General features: G+C 34.8%; 1 protein-coding gene and 2 pseudogenes across 1 annotated transcript; all 3 read right to left on the bottom strand.

Moving 5' to 3' along the window:
• Positions 1–3943: 3943 nt before the first annotated feature.
• On the bottom strand, positions 3944–21421 carry LOC134264840 (uncharacterized). Its single transcript, XM_062747131.1, has 4 exons — positions 21312–21421; positions 20169–20298; positions 17878–17984; positions 3944–4034 (listed from the first exon to the last, which is right to left on the bottom strand). Exons 1-4 carry the CDS (start codon positions 21379–21381, stop codon positions 3958–3960), a joined length of 384 nt encoding a protein of 127 aa, XP_062603115.1. The 5' UTR covers positions 21382–21421; the 3' UTR covers positions 3944–3957.
• LOC134264941 (uncharacterized) lies at positions 9961–11004 on the bottom strand (annotated as a pseudogene).
• LOC134264740 (ATP-dependent DNA helicase RecQ-like) lies at positions 11092–13327 on the bottom strand (annotated as a pseudogene).
• Positions 21422–21637: the final 216 nt, after the last annotated feature.

The raw sequence follows: 21637 nt of genomic DNA, 5'->3' as shown, positions 1-21637 counted from the left end.
GTTAAAATTTGTGAAAGTGAAAGGATGTATCAATCAAACCCGCCAAAAAATTTGAACTTTTAAATGAAACAAGATTTTTAATTAATTTGTGTGTGAAATGCTATCAAAATATATAATTCGTGATATTATACAGAAAATATTAACTTCAAATCTGTGTCCAAGTAGCTTTAAAACATCCTTTATAATCTAAAGATTTTTCAATGCCTGCACAAGTTTCATATTTAATTATCTAGGAACTTTGTTTTCTTTCGCAAAACGGCCTCATTTTTAGCTCTACTGGTCAGAGACCAGAAGAGCTTATGCGATAGTAATGCGTCCGTCGGTCTGTCTGTCCGTCTGTGTGTCTGTAAACAGTTTTTAAAAATGCTACTCCTCCTACAGTTTTGGTCCGATTTCAATATAACTTGGCATACAAGTAGACTCTAAGATACATAATTCTGTGCATCGGTTTTTGATTTCGATGAATGGTGTTGCCGTGGTTACTAAAAATAGAAATTTCTGTGAAATTCTTTCAAAATGCTACTCCTCCTACAGTTTTGGTCTGATTTCTATATAACTTGACACACAAGTAAGCTATACTAAGATACATAATTCTGTGCCTTGGTTTGTGATTTCGAACGGTGTTGCCATGGTTACTAAAAATAGAAATTTCTGTGAAATTCTTTCAAAATGCTACTCCTCCTACAGTTTTGGTCTGATTTCAGTATAACATGGCACACAAGTAGACTACACTGAGATACATAATTCTATGCATTGGTTTTTGATTTCGATGAACGGTGTTGCTGTGGTTACTAAAAATAAAAATTTCTGTGAAATTCTTTCAAAATGCTACTCCTCCGACAGTTATGGTCCGATTTTAATATAAATTGGCACACAAGTAGACTACACTAAGATACATAATTCTGTGCATCGGTTTTATATTGATGAGTGGCAAGGATCATTTTTCTATTTATTGCTGTTTTAAAGTTTCAAGTTTCAACATCTACTTTTCTCTTCCTCTGTTTTAAGTATAAACCAGTAGAGCTACAGTCTCGACAGAGACCTCTGGTTAGAATAAATATTGCTAATACATGTATTGTATGTCCGTTGAATTTTAATATTACTGAAATTTATGAAAAATTTGGCTAAATTCATTAATCCCATAAAAGCAGTGACTGTTAGAAACTTTTCAGCTATTGGGGAGGGGGGAGAGAAGTTCATTGGAGGAAAAATGAGTGCAGACCCTTAGAAAAGAGCGGTTCGACAAGCAAATTAAATTGACAATGAGTAAATAAAAACGTAACCAGTTCAAATCGAAAAATATTATTTTTGATTCGACCACTCTCTAACATTTTGGTACATTTTCTTAAAGGTGCATGGACACAGATTTGAAGTTAATATTTTCTGTATAATGTTACGACACAAAAATATATTAAAAATCTTATTTGATCTGAAAGTTATTAAAACTTTTTAAGACGGGTTTAATTGACACATCCTTGCACTTTCACAAATTTAAATTTTATTCTTCATACTTAGGAAAAGTAGCAATCTTTCACAAATTTAAATTTTATTCTTCATACTTAGGAAAAGTAGCAATCTTGTGTATAAATGAAAAATATTAAAACTATAATCCAGAAAATTCAGAGTAGAAATGTTAGTGAGCAAAACATACACACAGTATATTGTCAGTCCGTGCATGTGGTGAACAGACTTTAACAATTGAACACGCACGGTGAATCGTAAACATCAAAAATCACAACGCTCGTTCCCTGTTTACAAAAACTGTGTACGTTTCACGGGTGTGATCAATTTGCTAAATTCTGTACACAACACTTAGCGCGAAATGACGATACTTGTGAATGGGTTTAGTTTTCTAACATTTCTCCTCTGAATAAAATTATAATTTTTCTGGATTAAAGTTTTAATATTTTTCATTAATACACAACAAAATTGCCACTTTTCCTAAGCATTAAGAATAAAAGTAAAATTTGTGAGAGTGCAAGGATGTGTCAATCAAACCCATCCAAATATTTTAAGTTTCAATATCTTTAAGACGAAATAAAATTTTTAATATATTTTTTGTGTGAAATGCTATTAAAATATATTATACAGAAAATACTAACTTCAAAAATGTGTCAATGCATCTTAATGCTAAACTTTGCCAATGTTTGACCTATCAGCAACAAAAAGGGACGTTTGGATTACCAGCATCAAATAATAATAATTTAAGGTCATACGCAACGTAGTTTGAACTTTATTGGGTTCTTCCCTGGGGTTGAAGAGTTCCACTAAAAGAAGGAACTAGGCCTGTGTGCAATATCATTAATGCATATATATGGATTTGTACACCTCTTCTAAAACAATTTCTGATGGAAAAAAAATCTTGAATAAATGTTTTGTATTTTTTGTACATTTTTCTTTGGATAATACAAATTTTTTCAAAATTTGATATCTTTTCCAAACCCCTGGTAACGCATGCTGATTTTTTGTCTATGAACATGTACTGGAATTATAAGTTTAAATTTAGAATATCTTGAAAAATTATCAGTAGGTAAGGTACCTTGCGTATATCCTTAAGTAAAGAAATTACCACAAAAAACTTATACTTGGGAAAAAGAGGACCCGGCCTCCTGCCAACCCCAATCCCTACCGTAACCCCTGTTACAAGAACGCAGAGATTGCATGATTAGAAGTTGTTGGTGAGTGGTGTGTATGCTAACAAAATAAAGAGTTAAGATTATACTATCGTTTGGAACGCTACAGGACAATCTTAAGCCATCCGTAAGCTTTATTTACCTCATTAAAAAATAATTCAATTAAATTTATCAGCTGTTTAAATGATTCACTCCATAATAACTGGAGCGAAACTGTGCTTCGAGGAATGGAAAGTAATTTATTTAAAACATCTGATCAAATCTGATTTTGGCGATATGATAAGCTTTAATCAACTGTCCAAACCCGAGGTCAACAAAATTATCTGTCGACACAAATGTCAATTTATATCTTCTCAAAGAAAAAGATATCATTAATTTTAATGTTTTTTAACTAATACATGTATATACAAATTATGCATTATATGAATTGGAAGAACAAAATAATAAACAAAATACTTAATGTAAACTATTGATCTCGTTAATTAAATACTTCGTATCATTATTAAGCATTTCATGGCATTTTTTTTATACCAAATTAGTAAGAAGTTTTGTAGGAATTAAATATTTTTATTTGATTTTTTTTTGGGGGGGGGGGGGGGTGGGGGGGGGGGGGGGTAAGAAGATCCTAGAAATTACTGAATAATAAAAAAAAGTATTCAAAATTCCCAAACTGACTGTGATTTTTGTAAACTGGGCTTTGGAAGCTATGGGCATTTCCCACAGCTTGTTCACCAATGTTATTTTAACTTCATCTTCCGATCGATCTTTTAATGGCTACTACTTATAGAATATCTGAAAACATAATACTATCGATATGCTTCCGATGCACAAAGGAAATCAAACAAGCTAATTCATTTCTCTTCGTGTTTTATTGAAGAAGAAAAGGAAAAAACTAAATCTAAAATCAATGTCTAGAACATGTACATAAAACATAAAGATAGCAGGAAACCGAAATAAATACATGCATATATTATTTTAACATCCGATTTGTTAACGTGTATTATTCAATTTGTTTGCACACACCGTTGCAGTTATGAGACTATCGCGTGATATTTGATTTTCGCTTATGACATTGAGTTTTCACGGTCATGGTGTTTTTAATGCCGTAAATTTCCTAATACTTTTTATACAAAATACATGTGTAATGCAAATACAAATGTATAAATATAAACATTTTTACCTGAACACAACTTTTAATAATAAAGAAAACAAATACAAATGCATGAAATGTAACACAAAAAAAAAACAAAAAACAAACAAACAAACAAAAATATCAAATCATAGTAAGACAGCAATATATGAAAACTGGTCAGGAAAATCTTATTTATTTTATCGCGTGGAAGAGCGCAGCTGTCAGAAGACACATGATGCTCAACACCGGAACGCCCGCCGCGGCAGAACCTAAAGAATAAAAATATAAATTTATTTATTGCACCTACATATACTAACAAGATTTGTTATTCTTTTACAAGAGTGAATAGATATGATTTTATAGGGCCTAGTAAAATCACCCCTACTAATGTTATTGTGATTTAAATTCAAGACACGTGGTTTAGGTTGATCTATTTAAAGGTTAAAGGGTAGAACCGGTTTTATAAATAAAATTGGCAGTAAGCATGACATTGCTATAGCCTGTTTCTTTTGAGAACATGTCCTGCAATAAATTTTTCCAGACCTTTCTGAAAGACTTTCATGATTTTCAACAGAACAAAAAGGTGGCTAAAGGAGGGGGTGTTAAAATAACATTATATCTTATACTTTTCGGCGAAAATTAGAGCCCACAAGTGACCGATTCGCTAGTAAAAAAAATTTGTAATATCATCTACACTGACACACCTTTGTTTGCCTTATATGGCTATTGTAATAAATGCGCACAGACGATCTTATCACGAGCATCTGACCAATCGTTGAATGAATAGCAACGTTTACGCCAAATACATGTTTACATTTTACTTCGAACACGTGGTTCAGGCCAATCTAGGATCATGTCAATGGGCTGCAAAATAAAAAAAAATGTTCTTACGAACAAAATACAAAGGAAAGAAACTATGAAAGATGTTACGGGCGTTTTAATTTGTTGTTAACTGAAAGAAATGTTTAATAAAATGTAGTTTGTGTCTAGTTCAAAACACCAGCGCTTCAAGGGTAAGGAAAACGAGCAGCATCTATTAATATGCATTTAAATGGACAATACTTTGTTTACGTTCGTGTTCACGTGTTCGGCCAGGGAATCCACCTGGCAATAGTATTCACTGATAGTACAACAAAGGAATTAATACAGACGCAAATCTCTTTTGCAGTATGGCTTTCAGAAATCTAGATTTCCATCATTTATTAACAAATGAATTGTTTTTTATTATGAGCAGGAAAATAATATTTTTAAGAATGTTTTTCATTTACCATAAGATTTCCTTTTTTCTCAAGCGTAAAATTCCTGTAGTATTCGTAGTAACCCATAATGCAATACTCATTCAGCTGATTGGTCAGTTAAAATCAAGCTGGTGCCTCATTTGCAAATCTGACGCCAAAAAATATAGTCCCGGTTCCCATGCAAATATATCTGTCCAAAAAATTGCAATTATAGAGAATATTATTTATTTAAGTTTGAATGAATATAAGAGAGATCGATCGATTGAAGTACATTTCTACAGACATTATCAGCTGATTCTAAGGTGGTGAAAACTGAAACGCAACATAACTTTTCTGTTTACCATACCTCCACGTGCTAGTCACTTCCTAGCCACATTTTCGTGAATTATTTACCCTATCTCGCTGAAGTCTCGCTAACTCTCGCCAGAGCCACTGCCAGAGCTAACTCATCGGGTTTTATAATTTGCAGAACACCGAAAAATAAAAAAGTTCCGAACACATTAGTAGGGGTGAAAATAACTGTTTTTAACTGTTGTTACATTTACTTACTATGTAGGATAGTTGAAAAATCAACCAAAATGTAATTAATGTATTCGCTTAATAAATGCTACCACACAGTTAAGAACAAGTGTTCATGTAATAATTAGCAAGAGGTCGATGGGCCACATCGCCGACCTAAAAAACTCTAACCATTCTGTTCTTGAACAGATTTCTCACCTTGTTATTTTGTGGCCTCGCCCTACTCCAGGGGGTCATGATTTCAAAAACAAAAAATAAAATCTGCACTACCCTAATATGCTTCCACATAAGTTTCAGCTGGTCCAGTGGTTCTTGAGAAGAAGATTTTTCAAGTGTTTTCCTATATATTTTTCAATGTAAAATTTGGATTCCATATTGTGGCCCCGCCCTACCCCCGCGGGTCATGATTTGAATATTTAAGAATCTACAGTAGCCCAGGATGCTTCCACATAAGTTTCAGCTTTTCTGGTCCTGTGGTTTTTGAGAAGAAGATTTTTCAAGTGTTTTCCTATGTTTTTCAATGTAAAAATTTGAATTCCATATTGTGGCTCCGCCCTACCCCCAGGGGTCATGATTTGAACATTTAAGAATCTACACTAGCCAAGGTTGCATCCACATACGGTTCAGCTTTTCTGGTCCAGTGGTTCTTGAGAAGATTTTTCAATGTTTTCCTATGTTTTTCAATGTTAAAATTGGATTCACTATTGTGGCCCCCTAGATGCAGATCTGTAGCTCTCTGGTTGAAAAAATTCGGATATACAAACCAGAGAGCTACAGATCCAAGCGTTGTAAAAACCTTCAATTTAGGCCGACGTTTTTTTTTTTTCGTCGCTCGCTTCGGGCATGATATCTGACTTTTTAAGCATTCAACCGCCTAAATATTTATATTTATTAATTAAACATATATTTTACCACAACTATGGTTAGTTTATTTACCTTTAGTGGTTCCAAACGGCCATCCTTCGCAGTGGAATGTTTTGAAAAATTCGCCTTCTGACAGCCATGTTTTCTAACTGGCGAGATCTCGGTATTTGGTCACGTGACGAAGGGGCATAACTCCAAATAGCGTTTCACGTGTTTACCTTCACAACAATCGGCATACGATTTGATTTCGGTCTCTATCTAAACAAATAAACACTGACAACTATTTATAAGTTTACTTTTTTAGTTTAGACATTAATCGACGAAATAAACGCTTAATCAAGTATCCTTTCTGATAACTTTATAGTTCTATGCTTGTCTGAAAATGTATACACCATTTTTCTATATGAGATACGGATGCTGCTCATGTGATAAGCATACTACTATGACGTAATACACAATCATTGAAAGACCATGCCGTCATGGATCCAAACAAGTGCATAAATTGTGAGCAGCCATTTGTAATTAAGAACAAAGGTTTTAAAAGACAATTTAAAAATTGCCAATACTCTTAATCCACCTCAATGACATTTTAAACAAACAATTAATTCTTCCTTAAACACCAACCCAAAAGTTTTGTGCAATGACTGTGCAACTTTGACAATCAACATTTATAAACATGACACGTAGAAGAAATCCTCTGTTAAACCAGAAAAAATAAATGTAAAAATAAAATTTAATTTCACTCTTGTGAAGCTTGTTAAAAGAAAATGCCAGAGTTCTACCCCAAAATGTCTGATTTCTACCCCAAAATGCCTGACTTCTACCCCAGTAAAATCTATTAAATCAAAAATTTTTAAGAAAGAGGGGTTCAAAGACAAAGTGTGCAGGTACATCAAAGATTCACACTATGACTATGCTTTGAGAATTTTGATAAAGAAAAGCAAGCGTGCAAAGGATGCATTGGTGAATGTTCTACGGCGTACGATTAAGAAGGAGGTGAAAATGTTAACATTCCGTCCCTCAAGATTCCATCAAGTTTGAAGTCTTTAATTTACAGGAGTTTCAATGGCAACAGGTTATATAAGAATGAAGTCATAGTATGCCTCTCTTGACAGGACTTTTGCAAGGATCATTGTCAAGCCGTTGGAACAAAAATGCCGACATGTAAGTTAAATAACTTGACATGTTGCATAAACCAAAAATAAAGGGCGTAAAGCATGACGGCCAATTTTAATAATACCTAAATTGTACTATGAAAAATACACACATGAAAAAAAGTATATCTTAAACCAGAAGGCTCTGTTGAGACTGTAGCTTTACTAGTTTGTTTTTATAATAAAGGAAGAGTAAAGGTTGCAGTTGGGACTTAAAACTTTACAAAAGCAACAAATAGAGTAATGGTCCTTGATTAAGACTCTTTTTGTGGCAAGATTGCAATAAGACTACAACTGTAGGAGTGGCTTTTAATAAAACTTTACTTAACTTTCAATTTAAATTACTATGGCAACATCAATCAGCAAAAACATAAAGCTGATAATTTAAATTATGTATCTTAGTGTAGTCTACTTGTGTGCCAAGTAATATGGAAATCAGACCAAAACTGTAGGAGGAGTAGCATTTTGAATGTTTTTCAAAAAAATCACTATTTTTAGTAACCATGGCAACAGATTCATTGAAATCAAAAACCGACACACATAGTTATGTATCTTAGTGTAGTCTACTTGTGTGCCAAGTTCCCAGATAGTATGACTATGTTGGGCCAACACTGGCAAAAGGTTGTATGGTTGGCGTTTGGGGAACAACGTTGGACCAGTGTTACCATGCCAACCTTCTCGACCATGACAGAATTTTTATGTTGGCCCAACGTTGGTCCAACGTTAGCAACTTCCATTCACTTTACTTTCCAAGGAAGGAGGGATGTTTATGTTGGTCCAACGTTGGCCCAATGTTGGTAATACACCCTTAAAGAAAGTGTCTTTCAATGTTGGGAGTAGTCTGTTGGCCCAACGTTGGCCCGATGTTTGTAATACACCCATAAAGAATGGGTCTTATCAAGTTGGTAGTAGTATGTTGGCCAAACGTTGACCTAATGTTTGTAATTCACCCTTAAAGAAAGTGTCTTATCAAGGTAGTAGTGGTATGTTGGCCCAACGCTGGCCCAATGTTTGCATATGTAATACACCCTCAAAAAATGCCTTATCAAGTTGTAGTAGTATGTTGGCCCAACCTTGGCCCGATGTTAGCACGAGTGTTCTTTTGTTTAGGTGTTTCAAAGATGTTTATGAGAGACTGAAAGGAAAACTTAGTTGTGGCGGTAAATAACAATGAAATCGTTGTTTGTATATGTGTATGAAGTACGAGTATCAAGATGAAGAAAACGGGAGGCGACGAAGGGACGGCAAAAAGAGCGGGAATACAACAAACGGACAGTGATAGAGAAAATGAGCCCTGATTAAGAACTTTGAATTGATATTTTTTCATAATTTACCTCTATTGTCTATTTTAAACTTTATTTTGTAAATTATGTTTGAATTGATGTATATAAAATATTTTCCACAGTGAATCATTAGTAATGTTTTCATTGAACATGCCCATGTATGGATTATGAATGCAGGTTGAATTGTGTATTGATTTTTTTAAACAGTCATAAAATAGGTTTATGTAAAGAATCACTTAACCAATTGCAAATGTTTCTATGTAATAACTACGTTGGCCCAACAATTTGCCATCTGACATTGTAACAAAGGATCAACATTGGGCCAACCTAACCAACCAGTTGTTAAGGTTGGCTGTTAGTTGGCATACACTAAAAACTACGTTGGCCCAACAATATGCCATCTGACATTTCAACATAGGGCCAACCTAACCAACCAGTTGTTAAGGTTGGCTGTTAGTTGGCATACGTTGACCCAACAATATGCCATCTGACATTTCAACAAAGGGCCAACAATGGGCCAACCTAACCAACCAGTTATGAAGGTTGGCTGTTAGTTAGCATACAATTATACCTACGTTAGCCCAAAATATGCCAACATGTTGGACCAACGTTGGGCCGAGGAGCAAAATTACCGTGGGCAAACGTAAGGTTACCAACAGTGGGCCACCGTTGGAATAAATTGGGCCAACGTTGGCCCAATTATGTCTTGCTATCTGGGATATATTGAAATCGGACCAAAACTGTAGAAGGAGTAGCATTTTGAATGTTTTTCAAAGAAATTTCTATTTTTAGTAAGCACGACAACACCCTTCATCGAAATCAAAAACCGATTAAAAGAGTTATGTATCTTAGTGTAGTCTACTTGAGTGCCAAGTTATATTGAAATCAGACCAAAACTGTAGGAGGAGAAGCATTTTGAATGTTTTTCAAAGAAATTTCTATTTTTAGTAACCACGACAACACCCTTTATCGAAATCAAAAACCGATACAAAGAATGATGTATCTTAGTGTAGTCTACTTGTGTGCCAAGTTATATTGAAATCAGATCAAAACTGTGGGAGGAGTAGCATTTTGAAACATTGTTTACAGACAGACAGACGGACGGACGACAGACGCATTACTATCGCATAAGCTCTTCTAGTCTCTGACATCCAGTATGTACTCAAGATCATAGGTGGCCATTCCAGCATGATGCAAAGCAATATGGCTGTTGCGCTGCACTTTTCTTTGTTGAAAATAGGCACCTTTTTTTAAATGGCCCAATATAGCTCGGTAGAGGCGGCACCATGACTCAAGCTCCTACAATTTTGAAGAGTATAAATACTTAAAAACATAAATTAAAGAATGACCCCAAACTTTTTTATCTTACAAATGACTTTGATCATACATCTTGCAATAGGACTTATTAATATTTTACTTGACGTATACTAAAGTCTTCCTGGTTTTGAAACCATTTTCTTTTATGTCATCAAATAGCCACCCAAGCTCTTCAATCATTTCTTTTTACCTTTTGTACCCAAGGTAAATGTTAGGTCTGTTGATAATAAAGATTAAACCATAAACATCATAGCAAAAGATTTAAAACACATTGAAAGTACAAGAATATTATAGCTATAAAATTTTAAGTTGTGATTATTTGCTGCATTACACAAAAGAAAAGTTACATCTCAGGAGGTAATGCAGTGCACATCTAAGACCAGGTAGATGGATTCCTCTGGTTATGTGCTTCAGAATCTGGGGTGTGCAGGTTGCAGTAAGCATAAGAAATGGAGTCTTTGGAAAATGTGAACGAAGCTCTCCAAGCCTCGCAAATGTTGGTCGAAAAGTTTCACCCCTTTAACATTTAATAAATGTTTTCGCATCAGATTTGTGTATTTTTAATTTAATATATTTTAGAAGGGTAGGAGTATGTGTAATATTCTTGACGTTAGATATATGTAATAGGAAAATATAGAGAAGGATCCAGCAAATTATAAAGAAGACCGTTAAAGTATGTAATGTGTGATAATTAACAATAATCAGAAAACTTGTCAAATTTTCAAAATTTAATAAAAACTCTTACCAGGATTCCAAAATGTGTGCCTCATCTATGGCAATCAGTGTAACTCTGTCACGATACAAGCTGGAATTCAGTATTATGTCTCCCTAGGACTCAAAATTCAGAAGTGTCTCTGGAGACATATATAGAACCGAATATGCACCCGTCTTTATGCCTATATAGATATTAAGATACCCTTTCAGTTCAAATTGCAAGTGTTTTATTTTTTTTCAAGCAATCTGTACAATTTATTCAAAGCTGGACACATTAAGTCATACCTTCAATACAAACGTGTCTTGTGGCTGAATGCTGTTGATAAAAAATTAGAGGGGGCAGTAAAAAACATGCACTCTTTTCGAAGCCGGTAGGGAAAACACCCACAAATTCGAAATGAAATCGTGGTTTAATCTTTTCATCGAAAACCCTCTTCACATTGAAAGCAGCTATGATTAATTTTAGTGTGAAATGGTTTTGTCAAAATTGTGCAAAACCTCATAAATTCTGCTTTCACAAGAAATAGCTCATGTGTTCACATTTTCAGACTATAACTTTTGGGTTGGTGTGAAAGGAAGAGTTAATTGTTTGTTCAACATGTCATTGAGGTTGATTAAGGGTATTGGCAATTTTTAAATCGATTGTCTTTTAAAACCTTTGTTCTACATTTCAAATGGCTGCTCACAATTTATGCACTTGTTGGGATCCATAACGGCATGGTCTTTCAATGATTGTGTATTACGTCATAGTAGTATGCTTATCACATGAGCAGCATCCATATCTCATATAGAAAGACGGGGTCAAAATGATTTTCATGCTAGATTTCACAAATATGATTTTTTTAACGAGTTTTGATAAATTTTTTAATTAACAAACTAAAAACAAAACTGTGAATAATATAAATTCGCGTTTTTCATTTAATATGAAGTAGAAATTTCAATAATTGTTAAGTCTAGAAACCTTTTTGAATTGTCCGAATTTCACCTCGTCCGAATTAATATTCTGCCGAAAGTAAACAATGGATGATGCCTACGCAGTCGTAATACTACGCAGGAGAGTACTTTGTTTACTAGTGTGTTTTACAATTAATAATTTGAGTTTACATTTACAAAATGCTTCATTAATTTGATTTAGAAAAAAGTTCACATCACTTTCTTTAGTTTGATACAGAATGTTTATATTTTGATCATTTTGAGCATTTTGAATATTTTTCAAAGAAATTTCTATTTTTAGTAACCACGACAACACCCTTTATCGAAATCAAAAACCGATAAAAAGAATGATATATCTTAGTGTAGTCTACTTGTGTGCCAAGTTATATTGAAATCAGACCAAAACTGTGGGAGGAGTAGCATTTTGAAACATTGTTTACAGACAGACAGACGGACGGACGACGGACGCATTACTATCGCATAAGCTCTTCTGGTCTCTGACATCCAGTATGTACTCAAGATCATTGGTGGCCATTCCAGCATGATGCAAAGCAATATGGCTATGGCTGTTGCGCTGCACTTTTCTTTGTTGAAAATAGGCACCTTCTTTTAAATGGCCCAATATAGCTCGGTAGAGGCGGCACCATGACTCAAGCTCCTACAATTTTGAAGAGTATAAATACTTAAAAACATAAATTAAAGAATGACCCCAAACTTTTTTATCTTACAAATGACTTTGATCATACATCTTGCTATAGGACTTATTAATATTTTACTTGACGTATACTAAAGTCTTCCTGGTTTTGAAACCATTTTCTTTTATGTCATCAAATAGCCACCCAAGCTCTTCAATCATTTCTTTTTACCTTTTGTACCCAAGGTAAATGTTAGGTCTGTTGATAATAAAGATTAAACCATAAACATCATAGCAAAAGATTTAAAACACATTGAAAGTACAAGAATATTATAGCTATAAAATTTTAAGTTGTGATTATTTGCTGCATTACACAAAAGAAAAGTTACATCTCAGGAGGTAATGCAGTGTACATCTAAGACCAGGTAGATGGATTCCTCTGGTTATGTGCTTCAGAATCTGGGGTGTGCAGGTTGCAGTAAGCATAAGAAATGGAGTCTTTGGAAAATGTGAACGAAGCTCTCCAAGCCTCGCAAATGTTGGTCGAAAAGTTTCACCCTTTTAACATTTAATAAATGTTTTCGCATCAGATTTGTGTATTTTTAATTTAATATATTTTAGAAGGGTAGGAGTATGTGTAATATTCTTGACGTTAGATATATGTAATAGGAAAATATAGAGAAGGATCCAGCAAATTATAAAGAAGACCGTTAAAGTATGTAATGTGTGATAATTAACAATAATCAGAAAACTTGTCAAATTTTCAAAATTTAATAAAAACTCTTACCAGGATTCCAAAATGTGTGCCTCATCTATGGCAATCAGTGGAACTCTGTCACGATACAAGCTGGAATTCAGTATTATGTCTCCCTAGGACTCAAAATTCAGAAGTGTCTCTGGAGACATATATAGAATCGAATATGCACCCGTCTTTATGCCTATATAGATATAAGATACCCTTTCAGTTCAAATTGCAAGTGTTTTATTTTTTTTCAAGCAATCTGTACAATTTATTCAAAGCTGGACACATTAAGTCATACCTTCAATACAAACGTGAATGCTGCTGATCAAAAATTAGAGGGGGCAGTAAAAAACATGCACTCTTTTCGAAGCCGGTAGGGAAAGCACCCACAAATTCGAAATGAAATCGTGGTTTAATCTTTTCATCGAAAACCCTCTTCACATTGAAAGCAGCTATGATTAATTTTAGTGTGAAATGGTTTTGTCAAAATTGTGCAAAACCTCATAAATTCTGCTTTCACAAGAAATAGCTCATGTGTTCACATTTTCAGACTATAACTTTTGGGTTGGTGTGAAAGGAAGAGATAATTGTTTGTTTAACATGTCATTGAGGTTGATTAAGGGTATTGGCAATTTTTAAATCGATTGTCTTTTAAAACCTTTGTTCTACATTTCAATTGGCTGCTCACAATTTATGCACTTGTTGGGATCCATAACGGCATGGTCTTTCAATGATTGAGTATTACGTCATAGTAGCACGCTTATCACATGAGCAGCATCCATATCTCATATAGAAAGACGGGGTCAAAATGATTTTCATGCTAGATTTCACAAATATGATTTTTTTAACGAGTTTTGATAAATTTTTTAATTAACAAACTAAAAACAAAACTGTGAATAATATAAATTCGCGTTTTTCATTTAATATGAAGTAGAAATTTCAATAATTGTTAAGTCTAGAAACCTTTTTGAATTGTCCGAATTTCACCTCGTCCGAATTAATATTCTGCCGAAAGTAAACAATGGATGATGCCTACGCAGTCGTAATACTACGCAGGAGAGTACTTTGTTTACTAGTGTGTTTTACAATTAATAATTTGAGTTTACATTTACAAAATGCTTCATTAATTTGATTTAGAAAAAAGTTCACATCACTTTCTTTAGTTTGATACAGAATGTTTATATTTTGATCAAAACAATTTCTGCACTCTTTCATACAGCGTAGATTTAATTTGTGTTATCACCATGGTTTCCGTCTTCCGTTTTGAGGGCTCTGACAATAAACTAATAGACGGGGTCACGTGACCCCGTCTAAAAATGGTGTATACATTTTCAGACAAGCATAGAACTATAAAGTTAACAGAAAGTATGCTTGATTAAGAGCTAATATCGTCGACTAATGTCTAAACCAAATAAGTTAACTCTTAAAAATAGTTGTCAGTGTTTATTTGTTTAGATAGAGACCGAAATCAAATCGTATGCCGATTGTTGTGAAGGTAAACACGTGAAACGCTATTTAGAGTTATGCCCCTTCGTCACGTGACCAAATACCGAGATCTTGCCAATAAGAAAACATGGCTGTCAGAAGGCCATTTTTTCAAAACAATGACACTACAATGCAAAGGATGGCCGTTTGGAACCATTGAAAGGTAAATAAACTAATCAGAGTTGTGGTAAAATATATGTTTAATTAATAAATATAAATCTTTAGGCGGTTGAATGCTTAAAACTTCAGATATCATGCCCGAAGCGAGCGACGAAAAAACATCCGCCTAAATCGAAGGCTTTTACAACGCTTCGATCTGTAGCTCTCTGGTTTGTCTAACCGAATTTTTTCAACCAAAGAGCTACAGATCTGCAGATAGGCCCCGCCCTACTCCAGCGGGTCATGATTTGAACAATTTAGAATTTACACTACCTTAGGATGCTTCCACATTAGTTTCAGCTTTTTTGGTCCAGTGGTTCTTCAGAAGATGTTTTAATGAACCCACCTTATTTTTGTGTTTTCTTGATTATGTCCCCTTGTAAGTGGACTTGGCTCTTCATTTTACTCATCCAAGGATGCTTTGTACCGTGTTTAGTTCAAATTGACCCAGTGGTTCTAAAGAAAAGTTGAAAATGTGAAAAGTTTACGGACGGACGACGGAAAATGGGAAAACGGAAAAAGGAAGAGAAGCTCACTTGAGCTTTCAGCTCAGGTTAGCTAGAGATTATTAATGTTTGTGTAAGGAAAACAGAATCATGGAATTGTTATCCCCACCATCTCAGTACCCTGTTGGCAGAAAGAGAAAGTGAAAAGAGGGCACATGTCCAGTCAAATACGCATGAAGTTCAGCTAGTCAGTAAGCTTTGGCCAACTGACCATAACATTTTTAGCTCGCAAACATGGTTACCTAGGTATAGGTACTTCAAGAACAGTGTTCGGTAAGAGTTGGATTAAGCCGTCATGCAGTATAATGGAAGGTCGAGGTGGAATGCATTCCTGCTAATGTTTGAAAAGTTGCCAGTTGTGCACAGAGGAAGAGCAGTAATTACAGATTTGTTTTTCTCTTAAATGGCAGATAGTATGGTATATGTTACAGAACGAACTGTCATCTCTGCCTTTGTGACATTTTGCAGAGGTTTGAGGCTCAAGTTTCTCTGCACTAGACCTCATCCATCAGCTGAATTTCCAATCAGCCAGCTATAACTCTGGAGATTGCTCCGACAGTGAACTAAAAGGACTATTCCAGCTTTTACTAATGAGCACACGTACCAATACTAAGCCCGTGCTGTGAAATCGAGGATCAATAAACTGGTTTGTATTTTCTTGCATTGATGGCCGTGCGACTGAACAAGTTTTGAGCTTTAAATATTCCTGAGCAGGGTGGAAATGTAAGAGGATGCCTTAAGCTTGAAGCAGGAGGCTGCATCCTGAAAAGGCCCAGGTGGAAGGAAGGGGTGAGATCCGAAGCCCACTGTGTGTTTTAGTGCAGAGAGGTAGATCATTTCAGATTGCTCCACAAAAGCTACAGGGAAGTTAGTAGCTTTTTATGGGTCAAGTTCAAAAGCCTAATGCATATGGCGATAAGGTACGATGGTCGGTTTCTTAAGAGAGAAGAATAAAGACGAGAAGAAATTCCGGTAGATCAAAGTAAGTACTGTTTCAGACCTCGTATGTGATGACCCCGGAACATCCGACTGCGAAGACAGACTCGGAATTAAAGGAGCAGGGACTAGTTTTTCCCCTTTTGTTTGTAAGGTACAGGTAAGTGCTAGCAGTGTAGGTTAATCGTCTATTTTTATTCGTGAATCGCTTCTTTCATTGAATGTATTTTGGCGTGAGGGGATACCATTGAAGAGGAGCCAGTGAGCTAAGATCAGTCAAGGTTAGGCCTAATATACATCTATCCTAGTCCTTGTGTGATTAGATGTATGTATCCGGTAATTTTGATTTGATGTTGCCTTTGCCTGCGGTGAAGAAACCTTCTAAATCCATTGGGCAGCACCGCCTTTCTTTGGCTTTACTGTTAGTCTGTAAGTTCAAGGTATTTGGATGAGGGCAGTATTGTCCATCCAGCTGTATAACCAGCTGGGACCAAGATCTATCCGGAGACTTGTCAACATGAGACACTGGCTGAATAAGCGTGTAGTTATTATACCCCCATATGAAAAACGGGAGGGTATATAGTAATCGGTATGTCCGTCCGCCTGTCTGTTAAGCTGTGGGGTACCCATCACTTATCCATAACTCCTCTTATACCACTGAGTGAAATTTAATGAAACTTTCACAGAATCTTTATTACATACCGGTATTGCCATTGAGCACCTTATATTTTACTTTTCAATCCGACACATATTTTGGATTTCCCGGCCACAGCAAAATATGGAATTTACCATTATAACCATATGGGAGACGGGGGGTCTCATTTAGTGAGCTCATTGCTCATAATACCTCTAGTATTTATATTAGAGCTCTTGTTTTTGTAGTCACATGCATAAAATTCAACTCCAATGTTACTTGCAATTGGCATGGAAATTTTAGATTACAGTTTTAATTGAAAGATGGTGGCACCATTCAAGGGGGTGAGAACATCAGAAAAGAATTTAAGTCTGTTAAGATTCTAAAGGTGACTTTGACAAGAGGAACAGGAGCCGAGACAATTTCAGAAGTCTATGTCTTGCTTGGTAAGTGAAAGAGGAAGTGTAGGGTCTCCAAGCTTGTCTTGGAAGTTGGATATTTGAATCTTATATCTCGGTAAATTTCGGGTATGGAGAGAGGACTTCTGAGATTATTTCCCTTTGGATATGTCTTATATCTTAATAAATCTCTTAAATGTCCACAGAATTTTAATTTGGCTCTCAAGCGTACTGTTAAATTGTTTAACTTATCAAGATAAAATTTTCAATGCTATTTGATAATTTATGAATTTTGTAACTTATAATTACTGATATTTTTGCATCAGTCCCAGCTTTTTGAAAGTTCCTTTATTTTAACCTCCCTAACTTATTATAAAACTAGATATAACAACGATTTTTGTCATTTTCCATATAATTAAAAAGACTGAATTTTAAAAAAAAATGCATTCTATTCAAAATTAAACTTTTGAACAAAAGTGGTTTTTACAAACACCCTCTGGTCAGTATAGTGATTCGTTTAGAGGCGCGTGCTGCTTATTTAATGAACATGCGATTTCTTTACAATATAAACTTTAAGCTTCATATTACTAACTTACATCCACGATCTAAGAGTCTTTTCGTTATATCGCCGAGTACACTCTGGCCATCTTCATTGCACTCATAGTACGCAGTTGTTTTACAAAACAGCTCCGAAAGCAGGTTTCTGAAAAACCAAATGGTAGATTTTTTCAAACATCATCATGAATGGATTGAAAGCAATAAAATTTAATATACCTTAATTATTGTTATTTTGAGGCTCTGTAATTGAATTTCATGGTACTGATATACATCTTTTGTTATCCCTCGCAACAGATTTGAAAAGGGATATAGTTTTCACGCAGGGAACAGAAGTGACAGTGACGTAATTTGCATTGGGATCGATATGCTCGTTGCGAGGGGAACGCAGTAACAAAACACCTTCACATGCGCTGATTTACTCACCAGGTGTAAATTTTGCATCATGCAAATTCGATCTGCACATGGGCGTATATTTGAGCAAGTGAACGCAACTGCATATGCTAAATACATTTGTGCACATATAAACCAGTGTAAATTTGCATCCACTCAGGCAAGATGCAAATTTATTTTTGCATACATGTAGATTTACTCCTTTAAGTATTTTTCGGCATCTGAAAGGTGCTATGATTATTAAAACAAAAGGAAGTGTAATCCTAACTCCGAAATTTTATTTTCAGAGGAGAAGGGAAGTTGGGGAGTGAGGGTCCAAGTTCTTTGAAAGTATATGTATTCACCACTAGTTTAAAGAATGCAAGCTGTTGAACGCTGGTTCAATGAAGTAATCCCCCCCCTTCCATGGTCAAAATCGCACTTATTTACACATTCAAAGGAAATGCACTGGAAACTGTTCATAACCACTGCTTTTTACGATAGCTTATTTACATATTTAATATATTCAAGAAGTGGTGTGAATCAGATGTTGACACTCAAAAATTCCAAAGAACTTTTGGACAATTTGAAATCAAAAGAATTTACCAAAATCGACAGCTTAAAAACTTACGCATTTTCAACTATATACACAACCATTCCCCACGATAACTTAAATTCCAGGCTTTTTGATATTCTTGACAGTTGCTTTTTCAATAAAAATGGAACTGTAAATTTCCTTAACTGGTCATTGGTCATTTGCAAAATTATTTTGTTATAACATATTCTGATTGCACAAACAAGTACTCTGAAGTTGACATCAAAGAGATGCTTGAGTTTCTGATTGACAATATCTTAGTGGTTTTTGGAGACTATGTCCAACAATCTATTGGAATTCCCATGGGTACCAATTGCGATCCGTTATTAGCAGACCTATTTTTATATTCATATGAAGCAGAATTTGTGCAAAATCTTATGCGTGAAAAGAAGAAAACACTTGCTGTGGCCTTCAACTCCACATTTAGATATATCGACGACGTATTTTCAATTAACAATGGTCATTTCCATTCCTACATCGATACGATATATCCTGGTGAGCTTGAGAAAAAAAGAGACCACAGAGTCTGACACATCTGTTTCATACTTGGATATTTTACTTGAAAAAGACGTTAATGGTAATCTAACAACCAGGCTCTATGCATATGATAAACTTGATGACTTTAACTTTTCTATCGTCAACTTCCCTTACTTATGCAGTAATATACCGTCATCACCTGCACACGGAGTGTATGTATCTCAGTTGATTTGATACGCAAGAACATGCTCTACGTATGAACAATTTCTAAAACGAGGTAAATTATTGACAAGCAAGTTGATGAAACAACAATATCAACAGTCTCGTTTAAAGTCATCATTTCATAAATTCTATGGTCAATACAATGACCTTGTCAGCAAATACAATTTATCATTGAGAAAAATGCAGAATGGACGACGGAATTTTCCCTTATTACCCGATCATGCCAAGGAGCACACGGCGGGTGTGACCGGTCAGCATGGTATATGCTCACTCCTCCATGGCACCTGATCCCACCTCTGATGTTTCGAAGGTCCGTGTTTGCTCTGCTCCTATTTTGTATTATTTTATGGACTTTGGTGTTGAATACTGTTCGTTATCTCCATATCCTTCTTACACAACCATATATGGCAAGTTTGACATTCTTTTTCCATTTTTCTCCGTTAAAAAGCGTCAAAATTCAGCTTGCAGAATAGAAATGTATTCAATCAGGAAATGTATTTTGGAGTTGGATACCGTGCATTATTATTACACTATGGGTTCAAAAAATTAATACAGAATCAAGTGTCTGTGCGCCAGATGTATTAAAATTGTATAATGTCTTACATGTAGTTCCTCTACTTATTGTAATAATTACATTAATATTTTAACCAAATATATTTACTATACCTGCACGAAGAGTCACTTAAGGGATTGAGCTTTTGGATTCCATCAGATACTTTATGTGACAAAACACCATTCGAGGAGGTAAAGTCACAGTTCTTGGAAGAAATACATGGACTACCTTGAGTAAGAGCACCTGGTGAAAATTAAAATAAAAACAAGATGTTTTTGTAGCACACTGATGCCCCCGTATGGCAACATAGCGAATTAAAGGTTAAGCTTTCTCAAATGCAGATAAATATGTTGGTATCTAAAGTAAAACCCTAGCACCACCTGTTCAAAGGTTATGATTAAAGGACAAGATAAAACAAGAGACCCATGGGAAAACGCTCATCTCAGTAAGATATTGGTCATGCCTTTCTTCACCCGATTTCCAGTTTGTAATACCAATTGTGGCCCAGTGGCTCTTGCAAATTGTTTTAATAGAAAATATTTTAATGTAAAACTCGAATTTTGTATTGTGACCCTGCCCTACCCCCGTGGGTCAAGATTTGAAAAATAATTTTATTGTGAATCTGCACTATTCCAGGATGTTTCCACACAATTTTCAGCTTTCTTGAGATTTTTTAATGACCCCACACTTTTTTTATTATCCCTTCTGAAGGCCCTTCATTTTCTACAGTTGAACCCCCCCCCCCCATTTTTTGTAAGAAGTTTGGTTAAAATTGGCCCAGTGGTTCCTGAGAAGAAATTGAATTGATAATATGAAAAGTTAACGTTTATAAATGGGCGGACATCGGTCGATCAGAAAAGTTCACTTCAGCTCTCAGCTCAGGTAAACCTCAGGTGAGCTAAAAAGTGAAGTCAAAGAAAAATGGCGGTAAAAATATTACTTATAATCCTAAATACGTATATGAATATAAAGATAAATCAATAAATAAATCAATAAAAAATAAAGATAGATTGATAAATCAATCTTGAAAAGATTCTTTGAAACTTAGTTATACATAAATTAAGAAAAGTCGTTCCTTAAAAGTGTGCCTATTCTATCTATTGACACCTAATAACTAAATTGTTTTTGTTTGATAACCAATCTGTCTTGATTTTACTTTTAATATAAAATTCCATAAAAGACATCACCCTTTTTTAAAATAACACAATTTCGTACACGTTTCAGAAAAAAAAGTTCATTTACGATAAAATATCTACCTTTGAAGCTGCTGATCAGAATGGCCATAAAGAACAAGGTATCAACACAGAATCTCCCTAAAATTACCATCGTCTTTACTTTGCAGCTGATCGGGTCTTCCTTCTGCAACATTGAGTTATTCAGAAAGTCAGGGTGGTATTTGAAAATGATATGTGAGTACTTTTAATCAAATATGTAGTGTTATATTCACTGAAATTGGATTTATTAAGTAGTCTATCAAGGTGCAATAACGTGCTATAAAGTGTTATTCTTTCTGATTTTTATTACACGGTCGTGTCGATTTCTTTAATCTCTCTCGAAATAAATGTCCCTGTCAAAATGTGAA

The sequence above is a fragment of the Saccostrea cucullata genome, unplaced genomic scaffold (genome assembly GCF_032062105.1).
Source record: "Saccostrea cucullata isolate Sc308-1 unplaced genomic scaffold, CSIRO_AGI_Scuc_v1 ctg1803, whole genome shotgun sequence".
NCBI classification, from domain to species: domain Eukaryota; kingdom Metazoa; phylum Mollusca; class Bivalvia; order Ostreida; family Ostreidae; genus Saccostrea; species Saccostrea cuccullata.
This window is presented reverse-complemented; position numbering and strand designations above follow the sequence as displayed.